The sequence below is a fragment of the Onychostruthus taczanowskii genome, unplaced genomic scaffold (assembly GCF_017590055.1).
Source record: "Onychostruthus taczanowskii isolate IOZ18803 unplaced genomic scaffold, ASM1759005v1 scaffold32, whole genome shotgun sequence".
Lineage (NCBI taxonomy): Eukaryota > Metazoa > Chordata > Aves > Passeriformes > Passeridae > Onychostruthus > Onychostruthus taczanowskii.
In genome coordinates this window covers 6,929,227-6,955,743 of record NW_024500572.1, presented here as the reverse complement: position 1 = coordinate 6,955,743, position 26,517 = coordinate 6,929,227, and the positions used below count along the sequence as shown (strand labels likewise).

Sequence of the window (26,517 nt, the reverse complement as noted above, 5' to 3'; positions counted from 1 at the left end):
GAAGGACTGATCACGGCATCAGGCAATTAAACCAGGCAGGGCTGGCGGGATTCCCTGCCGAGCCCTACACGGTGATCCGCCCGGGGTGGAAACCGGTTTGGGAGAGGCCGGGCAGGACCGGCCCCTGAGCCCGGCCTGAGGCGGGCGCAGCTCCGCGGGCACCGCGGCTGGGGGAGAGGGGCCGGGCCGGGCCCGTGAGGCTCTGTGAGGGCCGGGGGTCGGCGGGCTCCGTGCAGCCCCGTGCTCCCCGTTCGCGGAGGAATCTTGCCCCGCACTGCGCTCCGTCCGGGGCGGAGCAGAGCGGGGCGGGCTCGCCGGTGAGGGGCACGCGGCCGCCCCGCCATGTCGGTCCGCCGCGCCCTGGCGCTCGCCGCCTGCGGGCTGGCGGGCGGCTCCGTCCTGCTCTCCGCCGTCGTCGTGGGCAAGCAGCCGGCCCGCAGCGGTGGCGATAGCGAGCCGCGCCCGGGGGGCTCCTCCGTGCCCTCCGCAGCGCCGCCCGGCTTGCTGCTGCTGCCGCCCACCGCCTCCTGCCCGCCGACCGCCGGCTGGATCGAGAGACCCGCCGGCAGCGGCAGCTACTGGGACAGCAACTGGGACAGGTGGGCGCGGCCGGGCTGCGGCGGCGGGGCCGCCTCCTCGCCGGGGGAGGTCGCGGCTGTGGTGAGGGGCCGGGGGGATCCGGGGGGCGGCGGGAGCTGCCCTGAACCCCTCTCCGGAGCCCCGTGGGGCAGCGGGCTCGGGGCGGGCAGGGCCCCTCGGGGATCGGGAGGTCCGGGGTCCCCGCGGGAGCAGCCCCCGGCTCGACGGGACTCGTTTGCCCGTGAAATTCCCTGTGGTGACCTGCTCAGAGCAGAATCCAGCTGAAGTTCGTGAACACCCGTGGAGCGCTGGAGCTCTGGTGGGATGTGCCAGCGCTGGGTTTTGTTCAGACAGCTCGGAGACTTACCCTGTGCAGATCCCTTTATTCTGATGCTTTCCGCCAGCGAGACTGCCAAGCCTCAGGCTCGTGATAAATGTAAGCGCTGAGCAGAAGCGTGCCCTTTTATTTATGTTCAGCCGTGCCTGGCTGTTGCTGTGTGTCTGCAGCAGGGTTTTTCAGCTCGGCAGCAGCTCCCTGTGGGTGCCCGGCGCTGGGCCTGCTGCCCGCGGAGCTGCCCGGGCTTCGATCCCTGTGAAGGCAGCTTTGAACCCGGCTCGCTCGTGTTCTTCAGCCTTGAAACACATTCACACAAGGGCTGACTACATTTTTTCTGAATCTTTAATTAGAACGTGCAGATAGCTTTGGCTCATTTGGCTTCGGTCTGGTAGAATTATCTCCCAGGGGAGACTTTTGTCAGGCTCCAGTTTAATCGTAGTAAATCCAAACCTAAGCGCTAACAGATTTTTATTGTATAATACATCATTTTGATTTTTCAGAGGCTACAGGATCAAATGCTCATGTAAATAGGGCTATGTACACCCCAGTGATAAAAATAATACCTTCATTAAATAAGGTTACAGCTGGTTACACAATTATACTGAGGGAGGTACTAAAGCTGCTTGTTTAACTGCAGCTCCAGGCCTTCCTGGTTCTGCTAAATGGTTGATTTTCTTCAAGGATTCTACAGTAATTTTAGACTCAAGTAATTTTTTTTAAACCAATCCAGGAAGTAGAGATTGTTCTTTAGGTTGCAGAGCTGTCACCACTGCCTGAGCAAACGTGGCCAGATAATACCTCCTGGCAGTTCAGGATAGCCAACCACCATTCCTCACTGTGCAAACAGTGGAATATATTACCCCAGATCAATTTGTTTTCTGCTGCTTGTAGTCTACCAGTTGGGGCTTAGGTTGTGCCTGCTTGAAATCTTGATTTTGATTTTTGGATGTTATTGGCAGAAGCAGTTAATGTGCAAAGTAGTTAAATGGTTTATAAATACACAGAATATCTGACCACCATCTGGAATGTTTAGAAAGTCAAGTCTTGAGCAGATAACTAGATACTACAGTATTCTTAACAACCATTGGCTTTTCAAGTTGGAACAAACAAATGCAAATATCAAACTTGTTATTGGTCTTACAGGGTATCACGGTTGGAATCTTGGTCTCTGCCACTTGCAGAGGAATTGTGCAGCTCAGTTCTTGGAGAAGACAGATCTAGTTTCATTCATGTGGAATAATTAATGGCAGATATCAGATGAGTTATTCCCTTTGCTGCTTTACTAATGTGCTTGAATTGATTTTAAAGATTTTTTTGTTTTCCTATTGTATCTTGCCAGCAGTATAGTTTCCAGTGAATCAAAAGTATCCTGTAAAGTAGCAATAGAACTTCTTGTTACTGGCCTGTTCTTTCATTTTTAATGCCTTGCTGAGGAATTAACAGCTTGAGGAATGTTTAGAGCCTCATTGTCTAATGGAAATCATGTGTTCAGTAAAGCAAAATGGAGGCAGGAGGGCTTTGCACAACCAGTCTTGCTGTGAGAAACAGGTGTGGGAAATAGCAATTTTCTGTGAACAAATAACTTTGTTCCAAACCAAATAAAAATTATTTTCCATTAAAAAAAACCTATCATAAAATAAGCAAGTTTAATACTGGAAGAAGTGAGGTGTGGTTTGAATAAAATACAGTCTGAGGTGGAGTGACATAGGAAAGGATTTGCATTAATGGGGTGGAGGATCAGTGCAGAGAGGGGCCCAGACTAACGTGGGAATGTTTGGGCAGGGTTGGTGCTGGAGGTGGGAGATCTGTAGCACTAAACCTGTGCTAGCAGAGAGAGGGGGAGATCCCGTGTCCTCAGGAGGAGCCAGGTCAGCTGTCTGGGTGATGTGCAGAGCAGGGTGCTCGTGTGCACTGTGACAAATGGAAGAGAGATTAAAGTGGCATGAGGGGAGAGAGAGAGTGCTGAAAAGATGAAAGGATAAATAAAATACTCCAGGCTGAAAAATAAAAAGTTTTACTGAAAAGAACTGATGTGACCTAGTTTAAAGCAGAAAATAATTCTCAATGTGCACTGCAGAAGGATGTTGTTGGGGGGGTGCACTTTCTAGGATGTTATTGTGGGGGTGATTTTTTAGTCATTTGATGTAAATGGGATTGATAAAGTGCAAACTTTGTAGGTGTTATCACAGGGCCTTTTAGATACAAAGCATTTTCTTTCTTTAATGGTCAGCCAACACCTTTTCCTCTTTTCCTGGGTATCCTTCCTGGTTAGTTTTTCTTGTCAAAAACCCTACTGTTGCACCCTACAAGTTTTTCTGTTGCTCACTGCTTTTTTTTCCCTAAGAATTAATTCAGGTGGCTGGCACTACGTGGCAGATTTACTTATGTCAAGTTACATCTTTTAACCCATTACATTACCTTCTTTTTCATGCAGGCATTTATTTTACTTTTCATACAAAGGTTTGAATCAGTTTCATTATACAAGTGGCTAAACTGTCAGTTTTAGTTTTTCCACTATGTCTGGAATTGCAAGACTATATATCTGTAAATTTCCCCTGCCTCTCAGTCTCCTCTATCTAAAAACAACTCTAAATGTGTTTGTTTAGACGTGAACCACTGGCTCTTATCAACCTCAAAAAGAAAAATGAAGAAACTGGGGAAGAGGAGCTTGCCTCTCGCTTGGATCACTGCAAAGCCAAAGCCACCAGGCACATATTCCTGATCCGTCATTCCCAGTACCATTTGGATGGCCGGGCTGATAAGGACAGAACTCTGACCCCACTGGGTAGGTATCACTAGCAGCATCGTGCTTTGCATTTTGAGGAAATGATTTTTTACCTGATGAGTACAGTCAGCAACTCAGCACTGGGTCTTGCTGCCAAACCTTAATCTACTTGCTGTATTCTTGTGTGGCAGTAAGATGTCATAAATAAGTGTGTTTTCTTCAGTATTGATCCAAACATTAAGATGTGATTTAGAGAGTTCTAAACACGCTCAGTTGTAAAGAAACTTGTCAAAGGAAGCTCCAAATTATCTTAAGGTTGCTTTAGCAAACTTTCATGGCAGCTGATGTAATTCCTAAGGGCTGTGGCTTTTAAACTTCATTGAGATGGATTTTCCTTGTGTTTCTCTTAATTTAATCTGCTGATTTATTAAAAAGAAAATGCCTCTGACTTTCAGCTGGAGTGTTTATAATTAAATGCATTGCACTTTTGCTGCTGTCACTGTTTCTGGGAGTATACTGCTAATCACTTAAATGAAATGAGCATAACCTTTGTCTGTGTTAATCTTAATTCACTGATCCTGTGACTAGGTCTCAGATTCTAATTAGTATTACTTTTAATAATGTACTTGAAAAGCAGTGAACACTTCCTTGATTATATATTTGCCAACACTGTTTTCAGAGGAGGAAGAATTACTACTGTGGACTTTTTTCCCACCCACATCTCAGTTACTGGTGTGCAAACAGGAGTGAAATGCTAGTTGCAGGCCTCAAGGGCTGTCTTAAACTGGTAACAAAGCATAATGTTAATCCTGTCTCATCCTGTGCCTTAAGTAAGTGACTTAACCTGTCTGTTGTCTTCTTACCTGCCTGCCTGAAAGGTGGGCTGAACCTTCCTGAGGCTGCCCAGGTGCTGTGAACTGTGCCAAGCTGATGTTGCCTTTATGAACAACAACACACTGTCAGGCCTGAGGGGGATTGTTGCTTCCTGGGGATGGGGCTAGCAGGGATATTGAGTACTTCAGTGAAAGTTGCTGAGTAAGTTTTGGTTTTTGTTATTTTTTTCTACTTGAAAGAAAGAATTTTTTTCCTGCTGATGCAAGTATGACTTTAAATTGTCCAACCAGTAAGCTTGGCCTGAGTAGTGGCTCTGATGAGAGTGTTTTCCAGTTGCTTTTTGAAAGGAAAAAGCCCAGCATGGATGTAGATCTTTTGTGTCTGCTGGACAACTCTCTTGGTAGTTTGTGTGAGGTTCTAACGGGAGTGTCACCAATTTCTGTAATGAATGTGCTTTTTAAGGTCGAGAGCAGGCTGAACTGACTGGACACAGGCTGGCAAGTTTGGGAATAAAATTTGATCAGATTATCCACTCCTCCATGACTAGAGCAACTGAAACAACTGAAATTATAAGCAAACATCTCCCAGGTAAGAGACTTCCCTTAATTTTTAATTGTCTTCTGATCCTTAAAACTGCTTCCAGTAGAATTCTAAGCTTGTCCTTAAGGATGAGATGTTATTTAGCCATTTCCTAGCCCTGTGTGAAAGTCTGTATTTATAAAGAAACCTACAGCTGTAATTCTTCTTGTTTCCAGTTTATCTTTAAAAGTACAAATACACTTTTTCAAAGTGTAACAGACAGGCCATTCTGTTCAGTTGGAATAATTTGTTTTGCTGATGGCAAAACAGTTTTCTTGGAGAGATTCACATCCCTTGACAGAAGTGTGTCGACTAAAATGGACTTTAGTTGGAGAGTAAGCCTTCCTCAAAGAAAGACTGTGAAAATGTATTGAATGTAGAGTTGTGGGGCTGTTTGTAATGGGACATGAACAACTTGTTTCTGAATGTGTATCTAATATTTCAGGAGTCAAAAAAATCAGTACTGATCTGCTGAGAGAGGGAGCACCTATAGAACCAGACCCACCAGTCTCCCACTGGAAACCAGAAGCTGTGGTAAGTTTTTATTTTAAGTTTTTTTTTAATTTATGGTTTGGGGCTGTGGTAAGTTTTTATTTTAAGTTTTTTTTTTTTTTTAAATTTATGGTTTGGGTTTTTTTTCAGTATACTCTGTATGGACAGTAGCAATAACTTGCAGTGTCTGAGCTGGTGTTTGCTATCAGAGCCCTTAGATAATTGCATTCTTTCCTCCTCCTCAGTAAGTGTGCAGAACGGTTAAAATAAGCTGCAGTCCTTGAGCATTAGCTGAGCCCCAGGTGTGCAGCCAGGAGCTCCTGAGGAGATGCCCCCGGGCAAGCAGGCGGTGCTGCTCCGAGCTGTGTGTAACTGTGACCTCGTGCCCTCAGCAGTATTACGAAGATGGAGCTCGGATTGAGGCTGCTTTTCGAAACTTCATTCATAGAGCTGATGCCAAGCAGGAGGAGGACAGCTACGAGATCTTCGTGTGCCACGCCAACGTCATCCGCTACATCGTCTGCAGGTACGGGCGGGCTGCCCTGCCCGCCTGGGGCTGCTCCAGGGAGGGCTCACCCAAACAGGGCTGCCTCGGGCCACCGCTGAGGGAGGACATGTGTTGATTTCACTTCTTGTAAGTGGCTGGAGATCAGTGCCTGCATTGTGAGCAGCTGCTTCTGCAACTTTATCAAGGTACATTTGATAATTAGAACACTTTCATTCTAATTCTAAAGCAAAAATGGCTAAGTCAGGGAAACTTAAACCTTTTTGGACATCTGCACAGTTACTTTAATTACTATGTGCTTCTGCTTCCATAAACCTGAGGGTAGTGCCTGTTAGAAAAGATTACAAATAGATGCATTACTGGGTGCATATCTTTGAGGTGAGATGAATTTGAGCTTACATAATTAAAAATTGATTCTGTTTTGGGAATTCTTTACTGATGGATATTTTTTGAGTTATGTTGAAGTTGCATTAGTGTGTTTTTGCAGTACCATCCAGTATTGGATTAAGAGTGGATCTTTCTGATAACATCAAGATTGTTCATAAGGGAGAAAACAGTTCTGGATCTTTGCCTGTCTCTGTATTCAGTCAGCAGAGTCTATTTTATTCCTCTTCTCCATCAGCAAAGCACTGTCTGTAAGATAATTTGTCGTGAGCAGGACAGATGTGATTAAACTTTAATCTGATCAATACCTGCAACAGTTTCAGTTAGCTTTATTTAGCTGAGCTAGGTAAATGCTGGTCTGTCTGCTCTGTGGGCTGCTTTAGAGTTTTTCAAAATTGCTATACTTGAAATTATTGATCAGGTAAACAGGCTGTTCTTTCCTGTGCTAAAAAATACCATGTTGTTCCTGCCAAGGATTTATCTGAAATACTTACATACCTTTTCTCTTTGCTGTTGCCTTCTTCTTCATTTTAATGTCTCTTCTATGCCTTCAATTCCAGGCAATCTGATAGTACAATTAAACACAATCCATGTAACATTTCCTTCAAATCTAGCTTGGCTGTAGCTGGTATTTAATTTTTTGGGCTTTCTACAAGACTGTCCTAAGTGCCAAAACCAAGTTATTCCTCAGTATCAGAGGCAAAAGCTGTTTAAGGCAACATGGTATTTTTTCCAGCTGTTCAATACAATTGATGGAGCTGCTGAGGCTGTTGAGTTAGGAAATTCAGAATGGCTGCAGATGCTGTTTCTGTGGAAGGCACAAGGTACTTGTCCTACCTGGGAAATGATGTAGCCAGTGGAACGTAGTTCCAGTGAATTTCTTCCCTAGTGCAGGCCACTGGAAGGAATCCTGTGTGGCTGCCTTTGCTGTGGGGGTGTGGCTGCAATGGGAGTGTGACAGCCACTGCCACATCCAGGTCCTCTGTGCTCAGGCAGCCCTTGGGTGCTGAGCCAGCTCTGCCTGTCCCACCTGTGCAGGTGTTGTGGTGCTGCAGCCTCGCTGGGCTGTGCTGGGGCTGCTCAGAGCACTCCTGGCAGCCTCACTGCTGGAGCTGCTGCCTTCTGTCCACTTGCACTAATCCTGTCAGCAGTAATCACACCCATCTGCTGGACTCTGCTTAACCAAGGCCACTCTTGGCTCTGGTCCAGCTACCAAAGCTGTGGTTTTATAGCATTTCCACAAGAAAAGGCTTTTTTCCAAGGCTGACTGGGGGCATTGGTGTGCAAGCTGCACAATGCCCACCCATTTTGAGTTTCCCCCTCCTCCCCCTCATCTGGGACAGAAGGTGATGCTGTGAGGGCTTGCTAATCTAACTGTTCATTAATTAATACGTGTGTTTTTGTCACCAGAGCACTGCAGTTCCCCCCAGAAGGTTGGCTGCGACTGTCTCTCAACAACGGCAGCATCACTCACTTGGTGATACGTCCCAACGGCAGAGTGGCCCTTCGAACACTGGGTGACACAGGTTTCATGCCTCCAGACAAAATCACACGCACCTGAGTGAGCCAAATGGAGGGATGCTGTCCAGGAGCTGCCTCTAGTCTCTTTGCACTAGCACATTCTGCTACAGTACCACTAGGTTTTTATTATGTTGGGGTGTGATGCTGTCTTCAAATGTCCTTTAGCCCCATTCCTCCTTCATATTCATGTCTGCCTTTCAGTCCAGAAAAGAAGAAACCTTTGTAAGCCTGAACATGTCCAGTCCTTAAGAATTTCCCAAAACTCAAAGCTGAGCTGTGGAATACAGGCTGAATGTCTGCTCAGCAGTTGCAAGAGCACTGACTTTTCCCTTACCCCGCTGTGAATGTCTCTAACCAAAGCTTGCTCCTGTGGGTATTTTTCTTGTGCAGGAAAGCGATTGGTGTGGGAACAGCCTTGTATCACACTGCAGCTAAAACAAAAGGTGAGCCAGCTTCTTTCAGCTCCTGCAGAAGTGACAAACAGGGAATTCTGCTGTCCAAAGGACAAAGGGATAAAGCTTCAGTTTTTGTAAGCTGTTGAGTGTGTATGTTGGTGTTGTGTCATTGTTCCCTTCTGCCCCCAAAAAGCCCATGTAAACTGTGCCTGGAGGTTATGAGCATAAAGGAAAGAGGGTAAAAAAACCATTTGCCTCAGAGCTGTGGTGCTAGAACTAACTGCTGCTTATATTAAGTGTTCCACCATCCTCAGGATGTCCTTTAAGATGTTCTTAAGAACATTTTTCTGTCTTGTAAAGCCTTTAACCAAAACGTGGTCTGGAGAAGGCTGCAGGGATGAGACTGTAGCAATAAGATGGGAGGAAAGGAAAACAGCAATCTTCTCCAAGTGCTTTCAGTTCCTGACATATTTTTGAGTGCTCTTTCCCATTGATTTGTATTTGTTGATACCTTACTTTCAGAGTAGAGCAATACCACCAGTGGGTTCAGGGTAGTGATGCTGCAGGTCAGAGGTGCTGCAGCCCTGGAGCAAACTGCTGTTGCCAGGATGGTGAGCAGGTGGCCATGGGGCAGCTTGTCTAGGGTGAGTGTGTAGGACAGCGTTGGGCAGAATACAGCTTCATACAGCTCGGATGCTGCTGGGCTCGTGGGAGGGCTCAGAAGCATTCTGAAGCTTGCTGGCTACCCTGAGCCAGTGTAGAAACTTGGCTTAGTTTACAGTAGGACAGCAGACATAACTAACTTGTTTGGCAGATTCTCTGATCAATAAGGATGTTGATGAGATGCTGAACTTACTCCTGTCAGAGCTGTATGAAGCATAATCAGGGCACACAGCCTGTGGAGAAGAGGATTTAAGGGCTTGATACTGAACTGCTGCTACATCAGGATAAGTTCAAGGAACAGGGACTGGTAGGGAACAAACTGATTATTGTGTAGTGTAAGGTGTGGGGGGCAAGAGGAAACCATCATGACATATCTCTCATTGATGCAATGAGAGTAATTTATCAGTTTTTGTCTATTAACTTTTTAAAAGTTTTGAATAAAATACTTGGTCTGTCTTTCTTTCCTGTCTCTTCAGCTGAATGGCTGCATGAGCAGCTGTAGCAAGTGTGGCTGGAGCTCTGCAGGGACTGCCAGTGCAGGACCTGGTGTCACTGCAGTGTCACCTGGTGTCCCACACTGCTCAGGGCAACAGCTCTTTCACAACCACCTGAAATGTAAACTGGAGGTGGGAGCCAGAGCAGTTAATTGTCATCAGCCACAGAGCTGGCCAAGAGAGGAACTGCTGTAGCCTAAGCACAGCCATTTGCAGGACTGTGTCACCACCACGAGGAACAGGAGCACCAGCACCTGTAAGATGAAAATTCTGTGATTTTTAGTGTTGTGTGTGTGCACATGGACCCTCTCACACACATCCCCTTCTACATCCCCTGTGTCAGTGAAGGAGCTCTTGGTGGGCAACCAGAGGACACAACACCTCTTAGCACAGGTACAGAAATGAACAATAGTTTTGGTGACACTCAAGGTGGGGGTGGAAAGTGTGAAATTCAAAATTATGTCTTTTTTACCACTGTCTGAGTTCTTGTCTCTTCAACACCGTCTTGAGTCTTGGTGGTGTGGTCCATTGTCACTGCACACGCACAAAAGCTGCAGCTATTGTACAAGCAAGGCCTGGACAAGCCAGGGGGTTGCCCTGTCATGCCCAGCTCCTTCTCCCCACATCCCATATTGAACACAGGGTGACACTTTCATCTATTCATTTGATTTTAATAGAAAGTGGGGTACTTCTGTATTTTTAACATGACACGTTGCTAATTAAAAAACAACCAACAAAAAACACAGCTATTTTGCACCTTTAAAAGTGAACTTTTGGCCAAGAAAACACAATTCAAGCACTATCACTCTGATTTAAAGTGTCTCCACAGGCTCAGTGTTGAAGGGCTTTCTTCACAAAATCACAGATTATCAAATTGCTGCATAAATTGCTATTTCTGTCATAGCTGAAGTAACACATTGTTAGAAAAATGACCTCTTAAGTGAAGTACAGCTGGACTAATGCACATTATATAACACAGTTAAAAAAATACTCTCCTGACTGAACCAAAACAACATTACAAAGTGAAAGGCAAGGGTGTGGTGGGTGTGTGGGTGGGTGTGGGTGGTGTCTGGCTACATGTACACACCAGTAACATTTAAATATTAAAAAAAATAAAGCAAAGCATAATAAAAGTAAAAAGGACAATGAACAAGAATGTTAGTCAGTCTTCTGGCTCAGTAACAAACTCTTAGCAAAAAGGCAACGCTGCTGTACCACCGCTCTGAAGGACCAGGGTGGAGAACAGCAACTTACCCCAGCAGCTTGGCTCTAACATGGTCTTAGGCAATTACATCAGCTGATCAATTTCTCCAGAATGATAAAGACATAACTTACATTATATTATTGAAAAACCCTACCACCCAGCAAAAAAACCAATCTCAAAACCTTTTGGAGTAAAATTGTATGTATGTGGGATCTGAAAATATTTTGAGACCATGGAGCCTGCTACATAAAAATAGAAAATGTAAAAAAAAAAAAAAAAACTTATGAAAAGAGTCAGCGTTAATATACTTAGTAACAGAAGGTTATGTTTTTGGTTCTGGGTTTTTTTTCCAACATGTTTCCTAAAGTATGACACCCCCCAGGCCCCTGGTACTTGTCTGGAATATGACTGAATGAGAGGAATTTATGAAAAGTAGCTCTTCCTAATGTCCAGCTCCATGGAACTAAGTTTGATTTTAAGAAGAGAGCAAAATAAGCCTTTTTTAAAGAATAATTTCTAAAAGAGGAGTCTCTCCCCCCGTGGAGAGCTATCGCACCAAATAATCCAACTTAGAGACATTAAAAGACATCCTGTTCAGAAAGCCCAGAGGAAAACTGTATTTTATCTGCCCATAGTAAGTGGATGCCACTTTTTTTTAAAAAAACTTCTAAAAGAACAAAAAATTTAATTTAAAAAATATATTACAAAAGGCACTACTGAGCTTGCAAAAGCATTAAGTGCAGTGTTTAGGTCTGTACCAATCTCGAAGCTGCGAGGGTGCACAGTGTGTAGAACAGTCAGTGCCTGGGAGCAGCCCGGGCTCGGGAATGGCCCCGGAGGGTGGGAGCCTGGGGGAGGCCGGGCCGGCCCCTCCTGCCCCCCGCGGGCTTTGTCAGCTCGGAGCCCTTCTCCTCCAGCCCTGCCAGGTGGCTCCGAGCTCTCCCTGACTGCGTGGCACCAGCCCAGCCCACTCCCTCCCTTCTCACCAGCACAGCCCTGCAGAACTTCATTTTCGATCAGATTTAAACACAGTTAGTAGACAGGTCTTTTTTTCTTTTTTTTTTTTCTTTTTTTTTTTTTTTTTAACCTAGAGAGCTGTTTCTGGAAGCCTTTCATGCAACATTACAAGCACTAGGCTTGATATGGAAAACTCTCTGGAGTTTTGAAAAGCTTTCTTATTCTCAGCATCACGCTGTCACAACAAGTCATTCTTACAGAAGGCTGCAGAATAAAATTATTGACTGCTGTAACAAAAACTCATTACCACATCAACACTAGAGACACAGTAAAAGCTCAGATTTCATAAAAATATTTTGTCCTTAGTCCTCTCTCTTTACAGCTGGGAAATAGCCACCTCCTGGGCCACTGGCTACCATGCTAATATATTACAAACCAGACCATTAAGATAAGGTATCTTGCTGGTAAATTTGCTGAGATTATTGCTGATGTGCTTTTGTGTAATAACTATTCAAATCTGCTAGTGTTAATAGCTTCTCTGGGGAAAAAATAACCAGCTAATTTTTAAGGTTTTCTTTTCCTTATATCTTCCCACTACCACTAAAGGAATCCCAACAGTTTCTACAGTGCCCTGTTTCTAAAGCACTCAGTAGATGTCAGTGTCTGTAACAGCCTCAGAACAAGCAGAGACTCGAGGGTCTCTGTGCAAATCTGTGCACACACACACGGACAGACAGGTGAGGGTGGGTGTGGGTATCAACTGCCCAGCCCAGCTGGCTGGAAACACTCTCTGCTTCTGCACAGGGCTTCACATCCCTGCTCCACACTGCAAAGTTGTCCTTGCATTCCCAGGCATGTTTTAGGCTTTTCCCCCTGCAAGCAGGAGAGCGTTTCACTTTCTGCCATCAATCTCCTCTCACACATTCTACTTGCTGATGCTGCATTTCCTCAACTCTCCAAGGTCAAGAAAGGCAGTTGAGGGCTGTGTGTTCATTACAATGAGGTTAAGTAGTGATAGCAATTACCACCATTGCTAAGGACAGTTCAGCCCACTGTGGTACTGGCAACAAGGGTTAATTCAGCTACTGGACAACTGCACTGTCACAAACTTCTTGCTTATCACCAGTAACAATCTACCTCGTATGTGGCATTAAGACATATATTCCATTGTTTAAACATACAGTTGTCCTCAACTGAGGAAAAATAAATAGCTGAGTACAAACCTCATGTCACCTTAGTAACATTGTAGTTTTTCCTCCACTAACAATGAGAACTGAAGTCCCAGGATGAGGAGCTGCATTCTAGTGGGCAGGAGGCTCTGCAAGGTAGCGCAGGACGCAGGCGGGGCTGTAGCGCCCAGGGCTGCCGGGCTCCGGGGGGAAGGAGGCAGCGCCGCCCTGCTTCCCCGGACTGCCCGCGACGGGACTGTTTCTTCCCGAACTAGGATACACTGAAGCGTTTGGAAAGCCAGCAGCCACGGATTGGGACTGGAATCTTGCCTTCAGCGCTGGACTTGGCCAACTGAAAGAAACCAGAAGTCATTGCACACGTTTTAGAGGAAACTGCAATAATGAGAACAGCTGAGAATCAATCTCAGAAGCAAAGCACCAGCTGAGAAAAGTCCTGTCTGGTAAGAGACAGGTCTGGAAGAAGAGAAGGAACAGGAAGAGCACAAAATATTCTATGTAGATGTGCTGCCCAAATCAGTAAGATATAATTTCTTCCAAAATGGCCATGATGACACACACCATCCTTCACATGAACAATTATTTTGGACTGGGGTAATAAAGGGTAAAAATAAAACCACTAATAATAAATTCACCTTAATATCCCTCAGCACAATCTAAGTACCACAAGGCAACAAACACAACATTCCTGCACTGCATCAACAACAGGGATGAATTACAAACCAACAGCACAACTATCACTGAGTCCATTGAAGAATATCAAATCAGCAAAGTGAGACACTGGCCAAGTGGAAAACAGTCAGGTCTAATTTGTCTGTGGGGACATGCTGAAGTTACTTGGAACAGCAGTAGAATGGAAAGAACATGACTGCAGCACCAGGAAACTCCTTATCAATAGACATCAGTCAAAAAAGGCTTTGTGATTAGCTTCAGAACACAGATTAATTCTGCTGAATTTAAAATAGGGGTTTGGGGGCAACAAGGCCTGAAATTCTGCTATTCAAGCTGACCCGCTAAAAATGCACTTCAGCTCCTGTGACTGAGTTTGCAGTCTTTGCCTGTCAGATACCTTTGCCTGTCAGATGAGGAGTAGGCTTGCACTGCGTGTTTCCATTTGTAAATCATTGGGAATTTCTGGGGATCAGTCTCTGCTCCTTCTAGAGCTGCTAAGACATCAACATCCAGCTTTGAGGGCTGCTCCCTAGAATGGAAACAGAACTAGATGAAAAGAGAACAATGTATTTGTTAAGGCAATGAAACACCCCAATTCCAAAACACTTGGTTTTATATCAGCAAAGAGATTGTCTGTGCAAGTAAGAGTTAAAAAAGGCAATTCTTACCCAAGAAGGAATAACTTTGAATTGTCATTTGTGGATGAAGTCTTTAAAAACTTCTGGGAAGAAAGTTCTTGACGTTGTTGTGGCTCCTTAGTCTGAATTCCAGATTCTCTGGGCACTCTTTCCTTTTCTAATGGTATTTTGTGGTCTGTCCTTAACCTGGTCTCTCCATGTTTTCCTGTAACACTTGGCTCAGAAGAACTTGCCAGTGACACTGCAGAGCAGGTCTTGTCCAGAATTCCCTCATTCTCAGTTTTTGCAGTGATTTTATGAGATACTCCTGCAACCTCTTGTTCTTGGAATGACAGGCTTTCAAATTCTGACATCAGATTGGAAACAGGTGACATGAGGCATTCTGAGCCATCATGCAGCTGCTTTCTGTCACTGATGATCCTTTTACTGGACACAGGACTGCAAAAGCCATTTTTGCTGGCAGCAGCCCCCTTCTCATAGTGCCGAGGGTGAGCTGAGGTCTCTATGATGTTTCCTGCACACTCCATGGACAGGATATCACACTCAGCATCTCCAATGGCATCAATGCTGGGCTCCTTGGACACCAGAGAGGGGCTGATATTTCGTGCTGCATTTTGTCTGTTTTTGATTTCTTCTAAGCTCATGTCATCATCATCCTCATCCAAAAATGCTCCAACAGAAATGGAATTGCAGGACTTTTTGCTTTTGCCTGTAAAAAATTTTAACAATTCTTAACACATAAGAAGACTTTAAACACAATGTCAAGTACATAAGGCTAGGAAAAAATGCACAATCTTTATGCCTTACTCTATTTCCTGAAGACCTCTCTGACTTCATGTAACAGCATGAACTAACCTGACTAAAGCTACCAAAGCAAAATACACACATGGCAATCAGTGGTCTATGGTATAAAAGTTTTCCTGGGTTTTGCTTCTTGGGTCTTTTCACACTCACAGTTGTAAATAATTATCCTTTTATTTGTAAAATGTTATTCATTCCATATCCGTGGATTACGAAATTCTATACTCTAAGATGAATGCCCAAATGCTCTGAGTGAAAACATACTGAAGATAGAGGTTTTCTTACAGGGATTTCATTTGGGGGCTACACTCAAATAAGCTACTTCACATGAAAGATAAAGACTGTACTTCTACATTCACAGTTGGCTCTTTTTTTGCTGCTGTACTCAGACTCTCTGGCTAACAGATGAATAATAGCAACCACAACAGGTGAATACTGCTTCCCCTGGGCACCAAGCTTTTTCTGTCCCTCTTCTCCCCAGGTACAACCCATTGTTTGCAGCATTTGCCCTTTTCTTACCAGAGGGATGTGGAGTTTTATATCTATTGCAGGTTTCATTTTCCCCTGTTTCTGGCTGAGCCTTTTCGCTCATTTCACGATGACTCAGGTACTCTTCTAATTTTCTCAGCCCCTCCTGGGAAGACAGATCAACAAAACAGCCCAGAAATTCCCAGTATTCAACCCACGGGAACCCCAGTTCATGAGCTAACTCCCTGCAATAAATAAAATAAAACGAATCATTTGTGAAGACATAAATATTAGTTTGACAACAACTTTTCTGATCACATTTTAACAGCTACAAACAGGAGCAAAAACGAGCAACCAGGCAACACAATCCCACCACAACCAACAGTCTGCAAAAGCACAGACACATCCTTAGCAATCATAGTATCACCTCATTTGTTCTAGAGCATTTTTCACATTTCATCTACTATTTTTACAGTTGGCAGCATAAACATTGCTATCTTTAAGCTGACTGCATCCAGACATCAGACAGAGAAGAATCCCCACTGATACTGCATGCACCAGCTTTTTCTATTTGGGAATGGAGAGGGAGGAGGAAGTGAGGGATCGTTTTAAAGAATGAAATGCAGTCAGCTTTTAACAAAGTGTTTTTTTCCATATGTTGCTGATAGTGGGTATTTTAGCTGCAAGGACATACACACACATAGAGCTTTTATAAAACAGCAAATTTGTATTAGGATCTTTTCATTCTGCTCTCTGTTAACAATCCCTCACTTTCACAGAACAAACAGGCTATGCATAATTTTAGATGTGACAAATGAGGCAAGTAAATGTCTGTGAAAAGCATTCCATACATACCATCAATAACAGCTAAAATACCTTTATTGTCAAAGCTAGGAAAGCCAGGTCTCACATTTTAACTATCTTATTTACACAAAAATACAGTAAAAATCCAACTGCAAAATATTTCATTAAATATTTCTGCAGTAGTTTTTGCCCCAAGATATTGTGCAGTGAGTAATAACTGTACTCTCAGCACAGTCTTTTGCTTTTACATGCTCTATTATTAAGTTTTTGTATTGACAGTCTTTTAGATACCTTCCAACTCTTTCAACACCTCTCTCCAGATCAGATTTCCTGACATTGTGAAAAAAGCCAGCTCTCTCTCGAGGTGGAGTCTTCCACAGCCTGCGAAATTCTTCAGCCTTTAAAAAACAGAAACAAATTCAAAAACTACCCCTCACAGTGTAAACTCACTCAGTGCTGGCTACACATCTGCCTGCAGGCCTGGAAGATGTTCAGCTGTTTGCTGTCCACCAGTGCTGCTCAACTCCAGCTATGAAGCATCTCACACTGGAGCTAAAGTCACTCCTTTCACTACTGGTGGTTACTCTGATCTCTTAACTGCTCATGAAAGAGAAGGACCATAATGTACAATCATCTGAAAATCAACTTCACAGATACCACATCTGCCTGGTTTTAATGTGTGTGCAGCAGGAAACAGAAGTGTCTTGTGATTTTGCCATGTCATTCTATTTAATTACAAATGCTTCCTGGTCATTGTTTTCTAGGATGCAAAGGGGATATTTTTTAATGTACAGACTTGTTACAATTATTAGAATAAATTCTTGCTGTCTATTTTGAAGTTGGAATGCCTCAGGGGAAATTTTTTACAAAATCCTTCACTTTATGTGACAAAGATCATGACAATGACTAAAAATTACATTCAGACATTAAAAATACATGTCAGCAATCAAAATTATGAACTGTTTACAATCTAGAGAATATTTTTTGGAGTACAAATGGTATTTAAATTTCTGTCAGTTGAACAGAAAATTGATCAAGAACATTTAGGAGAAAAAGCATTAAGCATTTTGGTAGAACTCAGTCTTAAAGAATGCAACCATCAGTCCTCCACTGTATTTATTCACTGTTTCCAAAGCTGTCATATTTGCAGCACATTCACATTAAATAAATGAGTCAAATAAACACCTGTAAGTATGGAATATATTTAAGAGATATCTAAGTATTCCTTCTGAAAACTGAAGATTTTGCTTTTCCACTATATAAACAATACATTTCCAAAACCATCACAACACCTACTACTTGGTTGTCAGTTTTTCCATCTAGAAAAATATATTTATGTTAATTCAACAAGCAGAGATTAACATCCAGAGGCAACTTCTAGAAATGAGATAAAGATACAGTCAAGTTTTAAAAATTGATTCATAGCTGATTTGAAAGGCTTTGCTTCAGGTTAGAAAGTTACAGCAATTATCTGTAAGAAATGAAAGGTTTGCCAAAGGTGCTCTTTGAATACATTTCAAGAGGAAAAACCATTTTTGACTCAACTTCTACTCTTCTTATTTACACCACATTTCTGTTTTCAGCAATAAAAAATATTTTCAAGTTTCTGTGCTTCTCCGTGGAGAAAGATCCATCTCCTCAGCAAAGAGAGAGCCAGAACCTGTACCAGGAGCAAACTACATCACACAAGGAACCCTGTGGGGATGTTCTTTATCCATAAAAAGAAGAAGCATAGGTACTGGAGTCACAGGGAGTTCCCTGCTCACCTTTGAGGGGCTCATGGGGCCTGCAAAAGCCCTGATGGACAGCACTGGGTCTTTGGGGCTGCCAGGGTATTTGGGCCAAGCTCTCTGGGGGCCATCGTCCGTCTGGTCGGGCGACCACGGTGCCCCAATGACCGGAGCTGAGGAATTGTCTTCTGCCCTCAGGAGTGGGACATAATAGTGACCTAAAATAAATCATACAAAGCTTTTCATTCAGTTCATGTTACATCAGCCTGCTGCTTCTTCCTGCACTACCAGTGCACCCGTACACTGAACCATCTGACTTCACTTCATTTGTAAAACTACTTGTAATTCAGACTCATTGCTTCAGTGGTTACAGATCACATTTTAGTGCAGGTTCCCATCTCTTTCAAACACCTGCAATAATCCATGGAGCCCTTCCCTCAGGGTCTTTAACATTTTTCACAACCTCCTTCTGCAAATGCCTAAACACACACACGACAATACAGAGAAAGTTCTGTGTCAAGAAAATTATAAAATGACAGGACTCCCCAGCATGACAGATTCACCTCTTGCCCTGCAAAAGGTTTTTAGATTCTTTAGTTCAATCTTTTAGACTAAACACTGCTCCAGGCTTACTGAATCAGGGCTTTGGCTACATTGCAGAGCCATGAGGGCAACCTTGTGATCCATACATTAAGAGTTCTGATTGTCATTTAAAAGACAAAAAGTTCTCTGTCCCTGCTCAGTGTTAGAATTTCCCTTTGGTTTTCAGAGCACTGTACAGAAGCATCATTTATGAACTCAAATGCTACAGAAAGCAAACAGAAGACATCCAAGATACATCCAAAATACATGCCTGACAAGGTACAAAACTCTGCATACAGACCTTTCAAGTATTCTCTTATCTTTTCTTTCAATTCGGCAGATTTGTTCTTGCTTCTTTCACAAACTACCTGTTAATATAATTGTACTCATCAGGGCAGCATAATAACCTCACTGCACACTGCAATGTGTGTTCTTCCTGAACAATCACATTTCCTGAACAATCACATTATTGGCCCCTACCCTCTCACCCAGTACTTTTAATTCATAGTAGACCAACTAAAATACATCCAACTCCATAAATTCTAAAACTTTTCCAAAAACACAATCAACATAAAATACTTTTAATGTTATACAGAATTTACTCTTTAATTATGACCCTTACAAGTCTTCTACCTATGGTAGTCAGTAATGTCTGAATATGAAAAATGCTGATCAGAATAACATTTCTGGGTTTGCTGTGGACATGGAGAGACTTACTTCTGCTGGAGTTTGATCATATTTGTTTCTTGGATTTTTTACAATGGCTGGGTGTGAGGTAAGCACGTTAACCACATCCACATTCCCAAACTTGCAAGCAAAATGCAATGGAGTATCAAACCACTGCAGTGGGAAAAAGGGAAAAATTCACATGCACTTAGAAAGATTATAAAGTCAGTACCTCACATTTAATTTTGAGACTGAGGAAAGTAAATACATGTCATGACTAATTGTATCAGCTCTTAACAAATCTGCTCCCACCACAGTGCAGAATAATGATTACCAAAACCCACAGAACTCATGGACATCTCCCCTTCTGTTCTCTTTCAGTCTCCCTTACACATCCTTAACCCTTTCCAGTTATAATAACAGTAATAATAATAACAACAACAATAATAAAAGACAGGTAAGCCCCCAAATCTTACCATTTTATCTGGAGTGTTCAGGTAAAGGTCAACAATATACTGGATGCGTTTCTTCAACATGACATCGTTATCATCGGGGTACATCAGCCGCATAAATTCTGGATTTTCCAGAGTGTCCAGCAATAACTGGCAGATAGCAGGCTGATTCTCCTTGGCAGCAACATGCATGGCATTGTACCTACACCCTTCCTGGAAAAAACCCCAATATTAGAATGAACCTCAATTTAAACAGCTTTCTTACACCCAGAGATGTCACTAATTTAACTGTGAAAATACAGGGGTTCGTACACTGAGTCTAATGTGGGTATTTTTGTAAAGACTTATCTTTACACCCATATTACTCTTATAATTAATGAAATTATTCTTGCACTCAGTTGCAGGAATCCTTGCCTTTATTTAAGGAAAAGATGTGGCAAAAAAGGTACATTAAAATATTACACAATACAGGGAGGTAGGAAGTTCAGTTTGGATAAAGAACAGGAAAATGGGTACAGACATAAAAAGTTCTGCTGCTTTGCTATATGACATAAAAAATTTCAACAACTTCACAAAGCTGGTCTGATACAAGTTGAAGTAAGATTGTCAGTGTTTGCTATATGGCACCTTATACATGATTTTGGAATTTAACAGAGGTGCTTAGGTAAGCAATTCTGTAGGAACACCTAATTACAGCCTAGGCACTACTCTGGTCCTTAAATTCAGTCTGTTTTAAAAAAGATTGCAACTACTTGGAGGAGACCAAAGAATAAGAAGACAAGCCTATCCATGCACTACTGAACACAACTATTCCTCCCCTGAAGAACTGCACACTCTGTTTAGCTCTGCTGCAGCAAAGGGAGCTCTTGGGGTGACTTACAGAGAAGTACCCCAGCTGCTGCAACGAACAGAGAAACCCTGCACTGGGTGGAACAAGGTGTCCTGGAGGAGGAGCAGGAAACATCTCTCCTTCCACTTCTGCCTTCAGGCCCCAAAAGCTACATCACTAAACCAGAACCCGGATTCTCCTGTTTTGTTGCTGGTTTCTCACCTGTACAATTGTTGGGTTGTCTCCTGACCCGATCAGGTAACGAGGGTTACTCCAAATAAGGTCTGAAAACGTTGCTGTGTCTCCTTTCTCCACAGCTTTCCGAAGCTTAGCTGTGAGATCTTGAGTCCGTGGGCTTTTGTAGCTGTTGGCTCTCTCCTTATTTGCAGTGTCGCTCTCAGGAGAGCACAAACCATCTATCAAAACACAAATCACTCCTTTCTAGATACATTCTTTCCAGTGATCACCACTTGCACGCTCAGGCCATGAAAATTATGCTTTTAATCTAAACTATGTAATAATTTGGCATCTTTAATATACAGGAGTAAGGAAACTGAACTCAACAACAAGACATTTAAATACATTAGTAGTTAGTAATAGGGAGAGGAAAATGATGAATCAACTTGTAAAACTGTTTCAGACATTAATAGGGACTGGTAAACTTTGTAATTACCAGTCTGCTCCCATCCAAATTTAAAAGCAAAATTCAGCAAGAAACAACCATTTTCTGATTATTAAAATTGCTTTTGCAGTTCTGTAACTCCTAAATCACTTTAATTTAGCAACTGGGAACACTGTGAAATATGATCAGCGCTCACCATTTTATTTCTGAACTCACAAGTTTACTTAAGAATTGAGTACAGTTTTAATCTACTGTGCAATTTTATCAGCATCTTACTAAACCTGAAAATCCTGAAGTCCATGAGTAAAACTGAATCCTAACAAATATGACCACGGAATACTAAGCAAGGCATCCATGCAGACCATTACCTACATTTCACCTTTAGAAGAGTAGCAATGATACTTTACATTTAAAACATTTTCCACATTTTTACACTTAAGTTATTTTAAACTTCAATTTATTCAGTGCTTCACCTTTGAATTTTTTCTGTTATTGATGTATTGGTAAGGCAGTTGTTCCTTCTCTCACAAAAAAAAAAAAAAAATCAATGCTGTCTATTGCATCTACTGTACTGAGAAGAAGTTCCCCACTTACCTCTGTTAAATGATCCCATTTTCACTGGAGACAAACATAAAGAGGACTTGCCTGGAGACGGGAAATAATCACAGATTCCTTTAGCAAATTTCTCAGCATCCTCTCTGTTTGTAAAAGCTTTAAAACGGGAACCCTTAATCATCTTAACAGCCTGGAGAGCTTCCTTCCTATCTTCATACACATGTATTCTCTCTGCAACAAAGAACCACCAAAGTTACATTGTTTCAATCATCTCAGATTTCAGTTCCTAGACAGATTACAGAATTCTTAAATCTATCATTCCAGTTTTGGTCTCAGATAATTTCTCTTCCAAACATGACATAAAGGTCAAAAATCCTTTTAAATCTTGTCTCTTAAACTGAGTAGATGCCTCCCACACACTCCAGGTAATGTCAGGTGATCCCTGTACAGGGCTCAGCCATTGCCATCCATCAACAACCTTTTAATGGATGGGCCACCTTCAACAAAGCATTTAATTTCCAGATGGAAAATCAAACTCAGAGCTTATTCACCCTCCATTGCTTTTGATGCTGCCTTGTTCAGAAAGACCAACTTTGTAACTGATCCACAACTAAGATTCTCTAAAAGAATCTTAGATAATAAACAAATCCTTCTTCTTCTCCTTTAAATTATACTGTTCAAACAAGGATATCTTAATGTACATTCTCTTAGTAAGAATTCTTACTACTGTCTCAGAGGAAATGATCCTGTACACTACTCCACTCCTGTCATGAGCAGAAAGGAAGATGTGAAAACTTTTAGAAGAGATCATTTAAGCTTCAACTGATGACAATATAAATAGTTTTTTGATTGTTTATTCAGAGGATTATTTTTTATTCTTGAGAGGGATTAAAGGCTCAGGATGAGTCCAAGAGCAGCAATAAGAAATCATTTTCTTCATCTGAGCTACACAGAGCAGAGGATCCTCATACGCAGGAACTGTAATGGCAAACACCTGGGATATCTTGAACTGCTGTTTCTTTGCCTCAGAATACTATTTATAGCAAGAAAGAAATACTTCAAACAATGCTTACAACACTAATGCAGTGGTGTTCAGAACATCTGTTACATAAAAGAATTCTACTCAGACATGACTAAAATGCCTATCACTGAAAATAAGGGAAGTGAGTATTTACCATTCCTGGCCAGTATGTCGTCATAAACTGGGCAAACACCATAGAACAGTGGAGGATCTCTGGACGGTGTCTGAGCAGTGATTTGTGAATCAGCACCACAGGCTGGAGCTGAACAGTTCATGTGTGTCACAGCATCTTCTTCTGGAGGGTTCAGACCCACACAGTACCCAAAGTCTACCTCCTCAGAAGCACTTCCATGGCCGTTGTGATTCACTGGGACATTTCCAGCAGCCTCCTCTGACACAGCAGACCCTTCCTCCTCCAATGCTCCTTGCTGCTCCAGCAGTGCCTGAGCCAATTTTTTTTCAAAAATAAACCTTGTAGTTGCAGTAATGGGCCCACATTTCAGTCCTGCTCTCACAATCTCTTCTCTAAGCTCATCGTGGCTGAGCTTCTTTAATCGAGATAATATTGTATCCATTGTTATTCCACCTACAGGAAAGGCAAAAAATAAGAGAAAAATTGTAAAAACCAAAACTTTTCCTCTGCTACTTAAATAGGGTATTAAAGCCAAGGCAAAAAAATGCCTCTTAGCAATTTCTGGGATTTCTGAAGAGATCCTTGCAGTGCAGAGAAGACAAAATATTTTTCAATTCAATGTTTTTAAGCTACCAGACCCATGGCAAGTTTATTTCCTCCTCTCTCGACTACTTAAAAGAATATTTACAGCTTACATTTTGTTCTTGGTAGTTCTTTTTCAATTTCTTCTAGAGTGAAAATTCAATCTAGAGCATTTACTCATTAAAATTTATGACAGGCTGAGAAATATTTGATTCCTGACAAGAAGGCACAATTTACTTGTGCAATGCAATACAAGGACACGAGCACCAGTCAGCCCCAAGACAAGGGGCTGCACCTCCAGCTAAAGGCACAGAACTATTTCCAGTATTTCCTTGGGATTTTCTGGCTGACAGAAGTCTAGGGGACAAGCACAATGCAGCAACAGGGCAGGCTTTCTCTGGCTGTGATGCAAGGCTGGAAATATGTACACAGCATGTTGTTTCCCAGGCCTGTTTTGAGAGCAAACAGCCAGAAGACAAAAACAACTGATCTTTTCACATCTCCTTCTCCAACAAAAAACAGAAGCTGGGAGAATTTCTCCACTTCCAAAGGAACATCCTTCTCTCTGCTATGATACAATTCCCAGGCTCACATCCCTCCATGTAATCCACACTGACAGCTTCCACATTGGTCAGCAAGCACATACTGAAACCAAGCTGATGCCAACACAAATTCCTTGCTCTGAAAAACAGCTGAAAAATACAGGATTTGGGCAGCTCAAAAATGTAAGAAGCTTTCACATTATTTCATCAGGTAGTGCAGCCATGTACCTGCAGGCAGGCTGTGACTCCCCTGGCACACTGCTCAGGAAGGGAAGCTCCAGACAGGAATGATTCAGCTGTGCTATTCCCCCAGCGTGCCTTCACTCCTGCCCTGCACTGCCCCCTCCTCCACTGCTGAGCGACTTCATGGGCTTGTACTGCTTTGGACAGGGTGTATGGCTGTTCTAATACTTTATTTTCAATTTTAGCTTTCATCCTCAGTTAGTGAAACTTAAGACTACTTTTCATATGCTTAAAAAAGCCAAATGCACACAGTAAGTTTTTATAGCTTTCAGCAGCCATCAATACAGCACCACATTAAGTTTCACTGCAATCTGAGTTAGAACAAATAATTCCTAGTATTAGGAAACACTATGAAAATGTACTTAATGGCAATTAATTACAAGTCAACAGTCATGTGAGTTTGAGGGTTGTTTCCTTGGAGGGACATTTCCTTTGAGAGCTGTCTCTTTTTTATTAATGTCTTATTTTGAATGTCTGTGGTTAGAGAACAACATACCCTCAGTCTCTGAACATTTCACAAGTACTAACTGGAACCTCGCTGAAACAATGGGAAATGAGAGTATTTCCAATTCAAAAACCCCACCAAACAGCAGCACAGCCACAGCTGATGCTGCTGAGCCACTTCCCCAAAGTATTGTAGCTCCCCTGTGACTCCTGAGCCTCCAAGCAACCTCACTGCTTCGATTATCTGACTTGCCCACAAGACTACAACAACAGATATGAAAGATCCTCTTACTTGTTTTCAATTCTTAATCCTCTATATCTTAAATAAAATTTGATACCAGTATGTTTTAATCAAGGAATGTGCCCCTAAGGTCAATTAAAATATCCAAACTTGCTATTACAAGGATTTGCCTTTTGAGACTGTGTAACTGTAAAATCACAAGAAAGATGAAAACTCAGGGGTGAGAAAGTTCACTGCAAAAACAGCTCAATGGAAACACTTTGAGCAGTCAACCAAATGCCTTAAAGAATTAACTGAGAAATGCTCCTATTTTTAGGGTTCAGAACTAGCACAATCATTCTGCAGGAGAGCAGACCTGTACATATGTATAATTCATGTGTGGAGAGTTGACAGGAACATGCAAAAATCCTCCCTGCCTTGTAGTTAAGCAAAAAAATGCTGTGAGGGAGTGATTTCTCTGCTTTCTCATGTTTTGACAGAAGCTGGTACCTAAATTTTAGTGATCAACATTTTGTCTGGTTAAAAAAAAAGTTATTTATTTTGTGTGTCTATTTCAACTCTGGCACAACTGAATCAAATGAGATGGCAAAGCAGACCAGAAGCAAAGAATCAGGTTGAAGATGTGCTGTCAGTATGAAGAGTTTTCGGTGTGGAAATAGGGAAAACATTGTTGGGGTGACAACACAGAACTCTCACAAAATCCATTTGTGTTCTGACAATAAGATTTCAGCTAACTTAAAAAAGCATTATTGGTTTTTAATTTCATTACCTATTTTAATCTGTCCAAAACAAAATGTGTGACTTGCAAACCAGAGAAACAGCAACTGCTTGTTTTGAGACAATCCTCCGACCGTTTCTTACGTGCAGGTGCAAAATGAGATTATTTGAACCGTAAAATGCATTCTATAACTACAAATGATCCAGAGCACAGCCAGCACTGAGGTTGATACCTCTTCTAGTTCAGCATGTAAGGCCTTGTGAGTTACCTTTGCAAATATTAATAACTGCTTTAACAACATGCTCGAGGGTTTTGCCAAATCAATCAAAACCTGGAAGAATGGGTAAGAATTGTATTTGCCTTTATCTCACTGGGTCAGAATGAAACAGCAGAATCTGCTTCCAAAAAAAAATAAAGGCTAGACCCAAGACAGAACGAACGACTGACTTCTCTAAGGATGGCAGTATTATTTTACTCTACTACTCTCATTAAATCTTTCAATAAAAGAATAATATAAGAAAAGCACTCTTTTTGGCTGTGTTTCCTTTTTTTTTTCCGAGGCAGGAATGGAGAGACACATCCTGTCTTTGGCTGTATTCAGCTGACAGGATTTGCATATGTTGGCTCCGCGATGGGGTGATTTGTCTGTACCGCCTGTGGGCAAACGAGCCACCAGTTATGAACTACGTGGCTGAAAGGGAACTGCTAAACACACTTGAAATAAGCCACGGGAAAAGAAAAAAAGGGAAGGAAAAAGGGACAACTTTTCAGGGAGGAGAAACGCACAGCTATGTCTAGACCGGGACCGGGCAGGGCGCGGGAGGGGATGCGGGAGGAGCAGCAGCAGGGCCGCGGGAGCGGGGCCGGGGCGGGCGGAGCCGCCTCTGCCGCCGAGGCCCGGCCGTGACAAAGCGCGAA

The 26,517-nt window shown here is 42.6% G+C and overlaps 2 protein-coding genes across 4 annotated transcripts in view; one reads left to right on the top strand and one right to left on the bottom strand.

The window, feature by feature from the left end:
• The first annotated feature begins 284 nt into the window (after positions 1 to 284).
• PGAM5 (PGAM family member 5, mitochondrial serine/threonine protein phosphatase) lies at positions 285 to 9,472 on the top strand. Of its 2 annotated transcripts, none has more exons than XM_041410050.1 (6): positions 285 to 599; positions 3,523 to 3,701; positions 4,938 to 5,063; positions 5,500 to 5,588; positions 5,942 to 6,072; positions 7,846 to 9,472. In XM_041410050.1, exons 1-6 carry the CDS (start codon positions 343 to 345, stop codon positions 7,994 to 7,996), a joined length of 933 nt encoding a protein of 310 aa, XP_041265984.1. In that variant the 5' UTR covers positions 285 to 342; the 3' UTR covers positions 7,997 to 9,472. The 2 variants fall into 2 exon arrangements, with proteins under 2 accessions (XP_041265984.1, XP_041265983.1); XM_041410049.1 differs by having other exon boundaries at positions 5,939 to 6,072.
• A 1,934-nt stretch (positions 9,473 to 11,406) lies between these two features.
• The window catches only part of ANKLE2 (ankyrin repeat and LEM domain containing 2), a 15,809-nt gene continuing 698 nt past the window's right edge, over positions 11,407 to 26,517 (bottom strand). For both annotated transcript variants that reach the window (XM_041410048.1, XM_041410047.1), the window contains exons 2-13: positions 22,851 to 23,282; positions 21,715 to 21,906; positions 20,721 to 20,914; positions 19,694 to 19,882; positions 19,269 to 19,391; positions 18,853 to 18,919; positions 18,006 to 18,187; positions 16,531 to 16,637; positions 15,487 to 15,680; positions 14,197 to 14,875; positions 13,926 to 14,057; positions 11,407 to 13,190 (exon numbers count right to left, since the gene is read on the bottom strand). In XM_041410048.1, coding sequence (XP_041265982.1) covers positions 12,971 to 13,190; positions 13,926 to 14,057; positions 14,197 to 14,875; positions 15,487 to 15,680; positions 16,531 to 16,637; positions 18,006 to 18,187; positions 18,853 to 18,919; positions 19,269 to 19,391; positions 19,694 to 19,882; positions 20,721 to 20,914; positions 21,715 to 21,906; positions 22,851 to 23,271 — 2,700 coding nt within the window. In that variant the 5' untranslated portion in view covers positions 23,272 to 23,282 and the 3' untranslated portion in view covers positions 11,407 to 12,970. The remainder of the gene's footprint in view (positions 13,191 to 13,925; positions 14,058 to 14,196; positions 14,876 to 15,486; positions 15,681 to 16,530; positions 16,638 to 18,005; positions 18,188 to 18,852; positions 18,920 to 19,268; positions 19,392 to 19,693; positions 19,883 to 20,720; positions 20,915 to 21,714; positions 21,907 to 22,850; positions 23,283 to 26,517) is intronic.